This window comes from Genypterus blacodes, unplaced genomic scaffold (assembly GCF_046128005.1).
Source record: "Genypterus blacodes isolate CSIRO-AG114 ecotype Tasmania unplaced genomic scaffold, CSIRO-AGI_Gbla_v1 ptg000090l_1, whole genome shotgun sequence".
NCBI classification, from domain to species: domain Eukaryota; kingdom Metazoa; phylum Chordata; class Actinopteri; order Ophidiiformes; family Ophidiidae; genus Genypterus; species Genypterus blacodes.
The window spans coordinates 2,092,619-2,105,852 of NW_027466895.1; the positions used below are offsets into that span (position 1 = coordinate 2,092,619).

A 13,234-nucleotide genomic window follows, 5' to 3' on the forward strand; every position below is an offset into this window, starting at 1 on the left:
TGTAGAGTCTCTGATTAAGTAAGTGGAGAATCTGGTGCCATCAGCATCTCATCTTCTCACCCATTTTTGGAGCCTTGTTGTGTGTGGCTCAAGGGCATCTCGGCAGCTCTCATCGAAGCCTCACAGACATGGAAAAATGTCATAATTAGCCCCCCAAATCAACTGTTCTGTTGTTTTCTTAGTATCCAACCACTTTACTTATTTGTTGACGTCTCGGTGGATCATAGGATCGATCATGTGATGACCTCATTGTGCTTTAATCACATCGGGGGGGGGGTTAATCTGATTAGAGACAATATGGCGTTTAATTACTGAGGGAAGAAGTCCAATGACCACTAAGCCTAAACCTCAGTTACACACACACACACACACACGTCAACTCCCATGTCCCTTTGAGACTCCAAAAGTCAAACACACAAGGACAGCTGACAAACAGAAACTGTCAAAATGAACCCCCCCACACACACACACCCCACCCCCTCTTAATCTCTATTTCTTTGGCCATACATTTGATTCTTGTGATTGGTAATTAAGATAACTTCCCCTCAGTTGTGACACGCTGCAAATCAAGCCCCGTCTGCGTTCCTCAATTTAGATACAGGGGGTATCGTCCTTGGTGAATGTGTAAAAACACACATACACACTTTCTGCACAGAGATACAGATGGAAACACACACACACACACACACACACACACACACACACACGTCAGGACACAGTGGCTGTCTATTCAGTTAAACCCCATGTAGAGGAGAGCCTGGCAGAGTGCAGACAGCGTGGAGAAGCCATCTCCTCCAATGCAACATTAGTCTGGGGGGGAGAGAGAGAGAGAGGGGGGGAGAGAGAGAGAGACAGAGACAGAGAGAGATTTGGGACGAAATTTCCCCAATGTGTCGGCGTCTCAGGTTCATTCACTGGCAAACTGTCATCACCACACCACGAGGCCTGAGCATCCATCAAACAACTACAACGCCTTCTGTAATTAGCGCGCGCACACACACACACACACACACACACACACACACACACACACACACACACACACACACACACACACACACACACACACACACACACACACACACACACACACAGACGAGACAGATTCCACTGAATATTTATGGAGTAAAGTTCAGCAACACTTCCTGCGTGGTTTCCTCTCTTTATTTCAGCTGCTCAGCTGTTGTCAAAGGTGCTGTCTTGGACGACTTCCCAACATGCTGATACATTTACAAGATTAACATAATAGTAAATAAGTCATACAGATGCAAAGAGCAGACAGTGTGTGTGTGTGCAAGTGTGTGTGTGTACAGGATAGTGCAATGGATGAAGTGTGGATTGTGGGCAGCTTTTATTAGAAAATAGACTTCTGCTTTCCTGAGGGCTTTGGGTTGAGTGTGTGTGTGTGTGTGTGTGTGTGTGTCCAGTTCTTGTCTTCTCGGTCCCTATGCGTTTCTGATGGGTGTCCGCCGTTCCTTCTGAGCTGGTAGAGACGGATGGAAGAAGGTGTGAGGGGAGGAGGAGGAGGGAGGGGGAGAAAGAGGAAGGAGCGGGGGGGGTGTCCGGGTCTCTCTCTGGGTTGTGTGTTCTGTGTCGGTTCTGGTCTCCGCAGGGGGGTTTTGAGGTCGTGTCCCAGCGTCTCATCTCGTCCTTCCTGTTGTCTGCGAGTCGGTCGATAATCGGTAATGCCGCACAATATTCTCTTCATCGAACCCACTTTATTTCTCTCTCTCCATCTCTCTGTGTTAACCCCCGGTCCTCAACTTGTTCTGTAGACAAACACAGAGAAGGCGGGGAGACAGAAACGTGAGCGCCAGAGAGGCAAACACAAGCGAGGGGAAATAAAAGAAACCATCGAGGGAGAGACGCTACAAGTGAGTGGAGAGCCTGAGAGCGCAATAAAGAGAGGATGAAGGGAAGGAGGGAAGGAGGGAAGAAGGACCCCGGAGGGCAGTGGGTTTCATGTTAGAGATAAGTGCGCCCACAAATCCCCGGCACATAGCCTCTCTCTCTCTCTCTGCCTGTTGATAACCATTTGAACTGGCCTATAGCAGCAGACGCCTCCGGACGGGGAACTGCCTCCAGACGAGAGGGAACCAGACGGGACAGGGAGGAAGTGTAGACGAACGAAAAGGAGACCAAGAACGCTACAATAACCTGCATACGAGGCCGGGCCGCCTCCATTTTTGTTTGGATGCACGGCGAATCTGAAAGCGCGAGCCCAGGATCCGGAGCCCCGAAGCCTTGACGAGCAAAGAAAAGGGTCAGTGTGAAAAAATGAAGTGAGAGAAGAAAGAGATAGGAGAGCAGGAGGCGGCCATGTGGGGAGAATATGGAATGAGGAGGGCGAGGAGTGGATGGAGAGATCAGCCTCAGTGATAAACTCTTATTCATAGAGGAAGAGAGAGAGGGAGACTTTATCTGTCCCTCCACTGCTCCGTCCTCGCCGTTTGCTATCTGGGCCTGTTTAAGTGCTGAATGCATTAGAAATGTGACGCGGGGGTGAAGGGATAAACGGAGGGATGGAGTGAGGGATGGATGGATGGATGGTGAGAAAAGGACACAAAAGGGTGACCAAATGGGTCGAAATGTTATCAGTGGGCCCCAAGGCGATAAGAGACACAATTATCAGGGATGGAAAAAAAGCAGGGGACGATGAGCTGCGTCCACCTGAAGGGTCCAGATCGAGAAAAAGCGATTTGAGGAGATTCCGACGGCGCGTTGGAACAATACTGATGATGTCAGCATCTTCAAAGCCACATTGGTTTAGTTATTTTTGGTAATTTAAGAAGATTGTTTGTTTATTCGGATTCATTAGCAAGCAGGAGAGAGATTAATGTTCTGTGAAATTTGTTCTTAATGAAAATGCTTTTTCAATATCGCAGCAGCGTCTTGATCCTTGATTTATGGGCCAATAATACGTTTATTTGGGTGATTTTTAAACTCATTTTTTGTTTATATTTCATCCTAAAAGCGTTCAGGCCTGATGCACACATGAGGCTGGAGCTTACTGAGCTTATCCTGCTTGGAATTTGTCTGTGTGGTCAAAAGTCTTGTCACAAAAGGGGGCAAAGGGATTAGACGAGGCTGATCACGGGGCATGTTTGCGTAGTTTGACCCCCAGAGGTCAAAGTCGCGTCCTTTGCCGCTTCTTCTGTGTGCAGCTTCCTGCTCGGCGCCGATAAAGCCGTGTAAACACCCTAATCACCAAACTGCATCAGCTCGTATCAATTCCACTCCCCTCCTTCCAGTCTGCTTTGCCGGCTGTGTAATTCTGCATATTACGCCTTTAGAGCCTTATCAAGGAAAGCGCTTCTTTTTTCGCACCTAATGACTTTAAAAGCAAGTCTTAGCCAGATAAGCGCCGACGAAACAGGAGAGCGCTGTGATTGCCGCGGGGTGATAAACACAAGCGGATTACCATATCATCTCAGACTTGCTTCCAAACAATTTACAAGATCATAACAGCATCCGGAATGCGAGTGCAACCCACGCTGCATCTCCACAAGGCTACAGGTAGCTCTCCTTAGTGTACGCGCACACAAATACACACACGCACGCACGCACACCAATGCGTCGGCAAAATGAATAAAACATTGTGGCATTTACATGATGTATAGCTTAAAATCTGCCTGCATCTGACTTTTAAATCTAATACTAACACCCGTAAAATAGAGGCGAGGGCCACGCAAAACCCGGTTTTCCTCATTTCCTGCAAAACAATGCAATTGTGAAAAAAATCTAATAGAAAAGCTCTATGAATGTAAATTGTGCCTTTTTGGGGCGGAAGGATATTACATATTGCAAAGTGAGAGAGCGTGAGTCAAGTTAATATCAACCTGACTGACATTACTATTACCATATGTGACCGCAGGAGGAAGAGGACGACAAAACATTTGCTCACGGCAATGAAGGGCAGAGAGAGAGAGGGAGAGCGGCAGGCGGGAAGAGAGGGAAGGACGGAGGCACAGAGCCCAACGGTCCCTTGGTCTTATTACATTAAAACACACAGAGACAGTCAGGGGAACGCCTGTGTCAGCAGGTATTATGGAAATAGAGCGTAAGGCTAAAAGTGGCTGTTTAGAGCGGCGTGATGCAGGCGCCACACGCCCGCAGGAAATCACATTCTGCTGGCTGAAAGCACAGCGTCTGTGCATGGAAATGGATGGGAGCGGTGCGGCGTGTGCGTATTATAACAATTCATTTAGGTGTTTAAAAGGGGGGATGTCTGCTCTATAGGTCCTGCCCTCGCTAACAAACACACGGGGCTCCTCTCTCTGCAGGAGCCCAATCCATTCAACTGGAAACTACACTGAAGGAAGAGCTGCAACTTACACACATCCGCTGACCACCATGCTGCACGCTCATACACACCACACTGAATCAGAGGGGAAAGAGGATGTACGTTTATTAGACACACAAACCTGTTTTGCATTGTTGACACACTGCAGGTAAAGTGCTGCGATGTTGGAGCACTGGAGAGTTTTGCCGGCGTTCTCCCTGTAACATTTGAGGATTTGACCCTGCAGGTCCGCACACACGGGATACATCTCGTAGCGCCTGTAGGGTGGGAAAAAAGGGAAGAACAAGGTGAGAGTATTGGAAAAACAGTGTGAGAGTGTGAGGGAAACAACCTCACTGCATCCCGGCATCTACTGGAAATGTCAAAGGTCAATCCATCCTCTACAGACTATTATGATGACTGTGTGTGTGTGTGTGTGTGTGTGTGTGTGCCCCCTTCTGTGTAAAGCCACAGAAGGGTCGATATAACTGTGGACGGACAGTAGGAGGTGTCACAGAAAGCCCCCAACCCCCTGAAACCAGCGAATCCATCAGCGTCGCACGACACCGCGGGAGAAACGCCAACGTTGCAAATCAATGCGGCAATGCTGAGCCAAACAAAAAACGGTGTCACTCTGATCTAGAACAAGCAATTAGTCGCCTTCAACGTGGCGAGATGATGATCACGACGACGGCAAAGGTTAAAATAACAGGTTATTCTCTCCGGCTGAATGAGGTCCGGTCCCTTTGTCTTCTCTCCAGATCCCTCATCATATCGATCACTTTACTTGGTACTAGTGAATGCATATTGATCGGATGAATGTGTCAACCATTGGCACACCTGCTCGCCGTCACCTTGCCGTGTTCTTAGCGGCCGTTGAGATCTCTTAGCTGGCTGTGAATGCTAATGGATCTGTGGCGTTCGTCCTTGAGATGTGCCGCAGCGTCGCCTCACACGGCCCAGATGTTGGAGTCGCTAATGGTGAACTTCAGCACGTTTAAATTGGGCTTTTTCATTAGGGTATATCCCAGATCTGATCCTTTTGCAAACCTCAGCAAAGGGGGGGCGGCGTTTGCTCCCAACGTTAACCACCGAGCTTCTTCACACACTCCATAAAAATCCATAATGACGACACGTGCACATGCCAGGGCCATTACGCTGATGGTGGTGTCATCGTTTTGTTCACACCAGTGATCGGGACACTGTGTCTGCCTCACTGAACGCGCTTTGCATGTGTGTGTGTGTCTCTGTGTGTGTGTGTGTGTGTGTGTGTGTGTGTGTGTGTGTGTGTGTGTGTGTGTGTGTGTGTGTGTGAAAGGGAGATTTGGCTCATCAGCAAGTCTGGGGATCCCTGAGGACTATCGGGGGGGCTAGAAGCTGAGCCCCTGTAGTCAGGATCAGATGTTTGATTTGCCCCCCGGAGTGAGAACTTACCCCCTGTTGGATTCAAAGCAGGGGGATTGGCCACATGGGTCATTACCCAGGGTGCAATGCAGCAGGAAGCTGGTGCAGTGGAGATGTGTATATATGTGTATCACCACACGCTCATATTTGTTAGATTAGAAGAAATATCTAATCCTCTGTGTGCAGGTCTGTGATCTGAGACGATTACAGCTCAACTCAGGACTGTTCTGTTTATGTAGAGGAAGGAATCAAAAACTGGGCCGCAGAACATCAATCCGGACAGTTACCACTCTGCTATGGCTCAGACCGGGAGCCCAAAACGTTTGGAGTGTGTGGATCCATCGGGGGAGGAATCCAGTGGTTTTCTGGGAGTGGTGACGAGCTCATCGCTCTGCGTCAGCGTATTGAACGATGACAGCGGCGCTAGCGGGAAACCGCTGCTCCATCTCCTCCTCCTCCTATGGATCCCGCCGCTCATTCATTACGCCGCCTATGGGCATGTACGGGGAGGAGAGGAGCCACACACACCCACTAATTACTTTCTTAAGCGTTGGCGTTAATGCCAGGTGCATCCTGCTGATACAAAGCGCCTTGTTTATCACTGGTAATGACCTGTGAGAGAGCAGTGGTGGCTGGCAGGGCGGATGGAAGCAAAGCCTTCCTCCACTAGCAACTAGTCGGTGGCTCCCTTATTTCTGCCTTGTTCGCCGGTTCCCTCTGCAGAGAAGGGGGCTGAGGCGCTGGTCGAGTTAATCACAGAGACAATAACACTGTCACACACGCGCCGTGGCGGCATGCTGCTTCCTCTATCATCTATCATTAAGATTAACATTAAGTCCCCGCCGCCGACCACATGCAGGCGGTGCGGAGAGACAAGCCGCTTCCCTCTCTCCCTCCCTCCCTGCCTCCCCCCTTCCCGCTACTCTCTGCCTCCCCTCTTCCCTCCTCCCCTCCCTCCTTCCCTCCCCAGTTTTACATTCCCTGCTCCTGTGTCATTTGTTATATGAGTGCGACGGCGCTCTGCAGCACGGCGAACAGATGCACAAATGATAACATGTCACATCATGAATATGGTTAGAAACAGGGGCGGGGCTAAAGGACGGCCCCCTTCTCACCTGTTAGGGTTGAAATGTGGTTTACCAACAGTTCCAAGCCAATCTAAAGAGCAATAATTACTGTACTTGATTGTAAATGTTACAGCATAATATATAGTTATCATGCACTAACGTGTTGCATATTCAGAACTTATCAATAGTTAATGCTTAATATTTATGTTTGAAATGTAAAAAAACTAGTGCTGTCAAAGTTAACGCGTTAATTTTGGCGATTAATTTTAAACTTTTAATGCGTTAAATTTTTTTGACGCAATTAACGCGGTTTTGTTTACTTCCGGTGGTGGCTGACCCATAACCTTTGGTCACTTGCGCGGGCAACCATATTTTCTTATTAAAAGAAATCATTGGCAGAAAGATGGCGAACGACGGACTTTTAGGGGGAAAGTTTCTGTATAAAAAGTTGTCCGACGGCTCTTTGGATAAAACAAAAGCAATTTGCACAGTGTGCAAAGCCGAATTTAACTACCACAGAAGTACCACCTCTTTGGCGTATCACCTGAGAGCAAAACACCCCGCTGCAAGTACCTCCACAGGACCTTGCCAGGCTACTCTACAGGAGTGTGGCACTCGTGGGCGAATGACGAAACCCGTGAGTGAAAGGTTAACCAATTCTTTGGTTACTTGGATTGTTAAAAACTGCCGCCCAGTTAGCACAGTAGAGGATGATGGACTGAGGGAAGTACTTCGTGTTGCATCGGGAGATACCTCTTATAATTTACCCTCGAGAGGAACCATCGTGTCAAGGATACACACGTTGTATGAGGATGAGAGATGAGAGCTTTCTTTTTTGAATTTACACTGTTCATTAAAATGTTTTTTGAATTTAAATGTACTTTCTTTGTGTTTATTTTACATTCATTTGATGATTTTACATTAAAAGATATTCATTTTAAGCTTCAGTCTTAAGTAGAAAAATGCAATTAATTTCTTGATAGATTAATCGCGATTAATTTTAATCGATTGACAGCCCTAAAAAAAACACATTTTCATGTAACTTGGTGGGCAGGTTGGCCCGATGCAGGAAAGACCTGTTACATTTTGGCCTGATGGTGGCGCTGTAATCACCACCTTTATGTTTATCTGCATTTAACCTGTGGGGCACGAGTCACAGAACGACAACCAGCAGTAAACAGCAAAATACTGCAAATGAACACATTATTCACGTGTTTCAGCACCGTCAGCTGCCAATCAAACACACACAATATCTCTCTTTCCCTGCATCTCCCTCTCCTACTTCCATCCCTCCCTCCCTCCCCCAGAGGCTCCTGGGATATTTAATAAAACTTCACATGGCAGAAGGCACTGAAACAAATGGAGACATCTCACCATATACAGCTGGTTATTTGTACGGCGTGTGTGTGTGTGTGTGTGTGCGCGTATACGGCACCCCTGTACCCCCTGGGGAGACAGTAAATCTAAACAGTCATATAGGGGTCTTGCCTCGTACCATCAGCGGCAGTAAAGGTCTCTACACAAACACCCCATCCATTCCTCCCCCTATTCACACAAACACACACACACACACACATACACACACACATCAAAACCAAGTCCCCATCATCTTGATTCGCTGATAGGGGCAAGATTGAAAGGGGGGAGTGAGGTTGGTTTAGATACCTACATTACAGTTTCTCAGCTCTGCCTCATAAATCACAGAGAGAGAGAGAGAGGGAGAGAGAGAGAGAGAGGGAGAGAATAGAAAAGGGAAGAGGATAGGAGGGCAGGTATGACAGCGAGCAAGCAAGAGCGTGTGCGTGTGCGTGTGTGAGAGAGGCACTCCATTGAGAAGAGATGCTTTATCAGTGAAATAGAGACGGTGTGTGTGTGTGTTTTCAAGGTACAAGTTTGTATACTGTACGAGTGTGCAGCCATACACATGTGGCCTGAGACAGAGGACAGAAGGGGGACAGAGACCCTCGGAGATGAATGAAGGCGTCGTTCATCTCTGAGTCACCTGTTTTCTTTAGGTGTCTTTCCTATAGAAGAACAGAAATAGAAGGTGCGAACGATACGAGAGGGGCCAACGTGTCCCATTTAACACGCAATAAAGCAGAACAGATTACTCGCTCCTTCTCCTCCATCTGTCTCCCTCCTCAAGGTGTCTCTATATCATTTAATACAATCCCTTCTTTCAAGCATTCCACTGCAAAAGTCAGCACATTCTGATGTAGGGGGACACATTCTGATAGGTTTATTGCCCCGGCTGCATCCTTCAAAGGGCCATATTGACGGTGAGCTGGGGACGTATTAAGATCGATGTCGGGATCTTCATACAATATGCATGTGTTACACCAATGGACTGTGCGGGAGGCACTTCCACCGCTCCATTTCTCAACGCCCAACACGTACTGACCGTGACCACCATCTGCTCCTGAACACTTTGTGGAGCCGCGCGAAGTTCCGCAACCGAAGCCGCGTTCGCTCGTAGATCTCCGTTAAGGACGCGCCGCGCTTCGATGGCCGAACAAAGCGCCAGACACATCTGGAGACGTGTACGTCCATCTGTCATGACTCTTACTTCATTAGAACGCAGAGCAGAGACCAAATCAACCAAGACGCGCATGTAAACACAGGAGGCCGATGGGGGTCTACACAAATGCTTTAAAATGCACAAATCATATCATAGTTAACATCTGGATTCAAGTATATTTCAGTTTATGAAAGGTAAAGGTTCACAATTACAATATGAGGGCCTGATCCACACTGTGCATGCGTATATCAGCAGTATGGATTACCCTCGCCTGACACCAGATTGAGTTCCACATCACCACATTGTCTATCTATCATCATTTGGGTCCACTTAGGGGTTAATGGGGTTAAGGGGCGGGTGCGGGTCCCCCTTTTAAAAAGCCCTCATGTTCCCTCTAGTTAAGACAAGCGTCAGTGCAGAGGGGGGTAAATAAATACAAATGATCCGGTTAAGGAGAAAAATGACACAGATTTCGCTCACGCTGCTTTTTTAAACGCGGACCTGAGTGACCCCCCGCTGTGAAATCCATCAGCGTGGATGAGAGAGCTGAGTGGGAGAGTGACAAAGGGAGGGGGGGTGGGGAGGGGGCTGGCGAATCAGTGGGTACGGAATCGAGGAAGGCGCGAGGCGTAAGAGGCTGAGAAAGAGCGAGGAGAGGGAGAGAAAAAGATGAGGAGGAGGAGGAGGAAACGTGACACCTCTTCATACAGACTAACACAGGGGGGAAAAGGTTGAGATAGAGCAAGAAAATAGAAATACACATGTGACGCTCATCTTCTTTTGCTCTCTGAAAAAGGTCCATCTTCTCAGAAATCAATATTGGAGACCAAGCACTGTGAAAATATGGGGTTAATGAAAAACAGTCAGCGGCAGCGCTTTGTGGCAGAAACACAAACATGAATAAACTCAGGATGTCACGAGTGCGAGGCCAGTAATTGCGTGTCAGTTCCATTTTGACCCGTCGCTCCCAAACAATACAGGGAAGCTACGAATGCGCTTCGAATACTTGCAGCAAAGTCACTAAATCAGCCGCTAAGAGGCGCCCGCGTGTGTGTGTGTGTGTGTGTGTGTGTGTGCGTCTGAGTGCGTGTGTGTGTGTGTGTGCGCGCCCACGCAGGTTTTTAGTAGCGTGTTCGTTTTACAGCCAGCACGGTGAAGCTCTTAAGGCAGAGTGTAGAGCTTTTAAAGCCGTTATTGACTCCTGCCTCCTCTGCTGACCACCATCTTGTCCCTGTTCCCCCAGGTTGCCTAGCTACAGGAATTCTGGCTCGCCCTAACCTGACAGCGAGGTCAACGTGCCGCTCTCGCCGACTCCTCTAGAGGGGAAACAGTGCCTCTCCAAACACCACCGGCGAGGGAGGGAGAACTACAGCAACGCAGCGTAATGGCCGTTATTAAATCAATTCCTCAGTCATTTTGGTAATTAAATGTGCAACTTGGCCCGTTAACATCAATAAATCACTATGGCATTAATTTTGAGACATTAGAATGATTCCATTAAGCAAACAAGAGCGCTGCCAAGAAAATGGACTCCCTCTACCAGTCTGTGCACCTTATTTACATGTTGTGTCGACTGCTACCTGCTGGATTCCCTCCAGCAAAAACACTTCCTTCACTCAGGTACACAAATGGAGAGAATGAAGCTTATTAAAGGTGTCTATTGTTAAAACTTTATACATACTGTAAAACAGTATATCCAGGGGGCTGATGAAGAGTACAGGGGCTCTTCGTCTCCCCCATTTGGCGGGGAGGAGGCGACAGATTGCGTGCCCCCTCTGGACGGGGGCTGCACAGAACGGCGGTGTTACGGGGGAAAAACAACCGGTTTTGCCGCCGCACGCCCCCTCACACCACCTGTGTGCGTGTGTGTGCTTGTTTTGGAGAGACAAAGCCACAGACTCAGGCTGTTGTTGTTGTTGACTGGATAAATTTTTAAGAAAAAAAATATTCAAAACAGGCTTAAAAAATAAACGCCAGACAAAAAGGAGTTAGCGTGTAGCCCGAGGGAGGCGGTGAGTGACAGCCCAGCGACTGACTGAAATTAGGTTTTATTCTCTATGGCCGTCACTATAGGAGGGAGCCACACACTCGCTTACTTACACACACACAAAACACACAATCTTTCCCGATCTTATGACACCTGTCGGGCTCAAAGCTGGGAAAGACTTGGAAATGTCCAAGTTGAGACGCGCATAAGCTCCATTGTGACACGTTCACGTCTCGTCTCAATTCCACAGGGACAAACACAGTGACCAGCTTCCAAAGCCTCCTCAAAGGTTAGGCTGACACCAGGCTTAGTGCTGCGTCAACAGTCCTCCTTTCACCATTCTGGCTCCCGCGTAATCTCACATCTATCATTTTCCTCCATGCCTGTCCCGGTTGCATTTTAAAGCCGAAGCCCCGCTGGGTCACGCGCATGCAGATGTCCTCCGGCCTTGAAACATTCATGCTCACACACTAAGAAAGGGACACACATATATGAGCTCTTACATACAGTGTGTGTAAGTGCTATAAAGGTCAAACATTCAGCGCTGGACGGTGCGATAGTGCATCGGACTTGGATAAACAACTACTGGTGAAGGTGGCAGCATATAAATCAGGCGCAGAGAGAGAGAGAGAGAGAGAGAGAGAGAGAGAGAGAGAGAGAGAGAGACTCCTTTCCACCGGCGAGCGGGACCTCTTATCTACAGTCGGTGTCACAGGGAGGGTATGTTATTACATTATCTGTGGTATGTTGGCTACATTTATACATGCAGGAGGACCTGTAACGTCAAACATGAGAGATGCGTTTCTGAGCAACAATCTCAGGCCGCACAGGGACGAATCACTGGAAAATGTACTTTTATTTGCTTTCCAAAATTTAAATGTCAACACAATGAAGAGGAAGGTTTGATTGATCATCTAGCTTTGTGAAGAAGACCTATCAGTGATTAAGTGTGAGAGGATGTGCAATTTCCTACTTCCATCCTCTCTCTCTTTACTGTATATACAGTATACGAGTTTCTGTGTGTGGATGTAATGAGGTCACAGTGATGCAGTAGCGTTCCGGTTGGGAGAGCCCCATCATTCTGGGAGAACTCTGACGGGAATACTGCGGGAGAACTGCAGGGAGCAGCTGTAGCGGGCACCTACGACAACAACAAACAACTGTACACAGATGTGCACACAGTCTTCCCTCTACAAAATACCAAGCCTCACACACACACGGGAAATGACTACACAGCGCCACTCTAAAGACTGAAAGATTCCGTCGGATTCACACTGAAGTTGTGCAAATACATCTTGTTACATAATGAAACAAACTCCAAATCCAAAAAGGCAAAACTATAATGATGGATATGAATTCTACATGGTGACATTTTCTCTGTCCATCCTCATCTGGTCACTATTTATGACCATCTTGCTGAAACATGTATTACCTGATCAGATGTCAGCCATCTTTATCATTTCAAAACCCAAATATCAAAATATACAGACCGCAAAGCACCAATAAAACCTCCTGACTAATCCTTCTCTGGTCCAGTACATTTCCTGCTTCGCTGTAATGAACCGCTGCCTCGCATCAACTCCAGCCGGGATATTAATCAAAGTGTGGAGTATTATCGCTCTCTTCAAAAGGCACTGACAGGAGCCAAACTGGGAAAATGAAGTCATTGTAGTGAGAAAGATGACATTTCCCACACTTTAGAACACACACACACACACACACAAACACACACACACACACACACATACACACCGTTAATCAGTATGGCAGTATTTCTTTTTTTCCATCTCTGGAGGACATTTTATTCTTGAGGAAATCAAAAGCCTATACAAGACAAAACATCTTATTATTCAACAGAGGCCAGTGATAGAATCATACCGAGAGAGAGAGAGAGAGAAAGGCAATGAAGTTGGAGTGCACAACAAACTCCTCAAAGGACACACACAAACACACACACTCTATCTCCTCCGGCATAT

At 47.6% G+C, this 13,234-nt stretch overlaps 1 protein-coding gene and 1 long non-coding RNA gene across 2 annotated transcripts in view; both read right to left on the minus strand.

The window, feature by feature from the left end:
- Positions 1-1,153: 1,153 nt before the first annotated feature.
- Positions 1,154-13,234, minus strand: part of chchd3a (coiled-coil-helix-coiled-coil-helix domain containing 3a) — a 58,536-nt gene continuing 46,455 nt past the window's right edge. The window contains exons 8-9 of the mRNA XM_076159006.1: positions 4,425-4,560; positions 1,154-1,769 (exon numbers count right to left, since the gene is read on the minus strand). Of these exons, the coding sequence (XP_076015121.1) occupies positions 1,746-1,769; positions 4,425-4,560 (160 nt within the window). The 3' untranslated portion in view covers positions 1,154-1,745. The remainder of the gene's footprint in view (positions 1,770-4,424; positions 4,561-13,234) is intronic.
- Positions 7,157-7,626, minus strand: LOC143007589 (uncharacterized). Its single transcript, XR_012964490.1, has 2 exons — positions 7,271-7,626; positions 7,157-7,212 (listed from the first exon to the last, which is right to left on the minus strand). It is a non-coding gene; the product is annotated as an uncharacterized LOC143007589 (long non-coding RNA).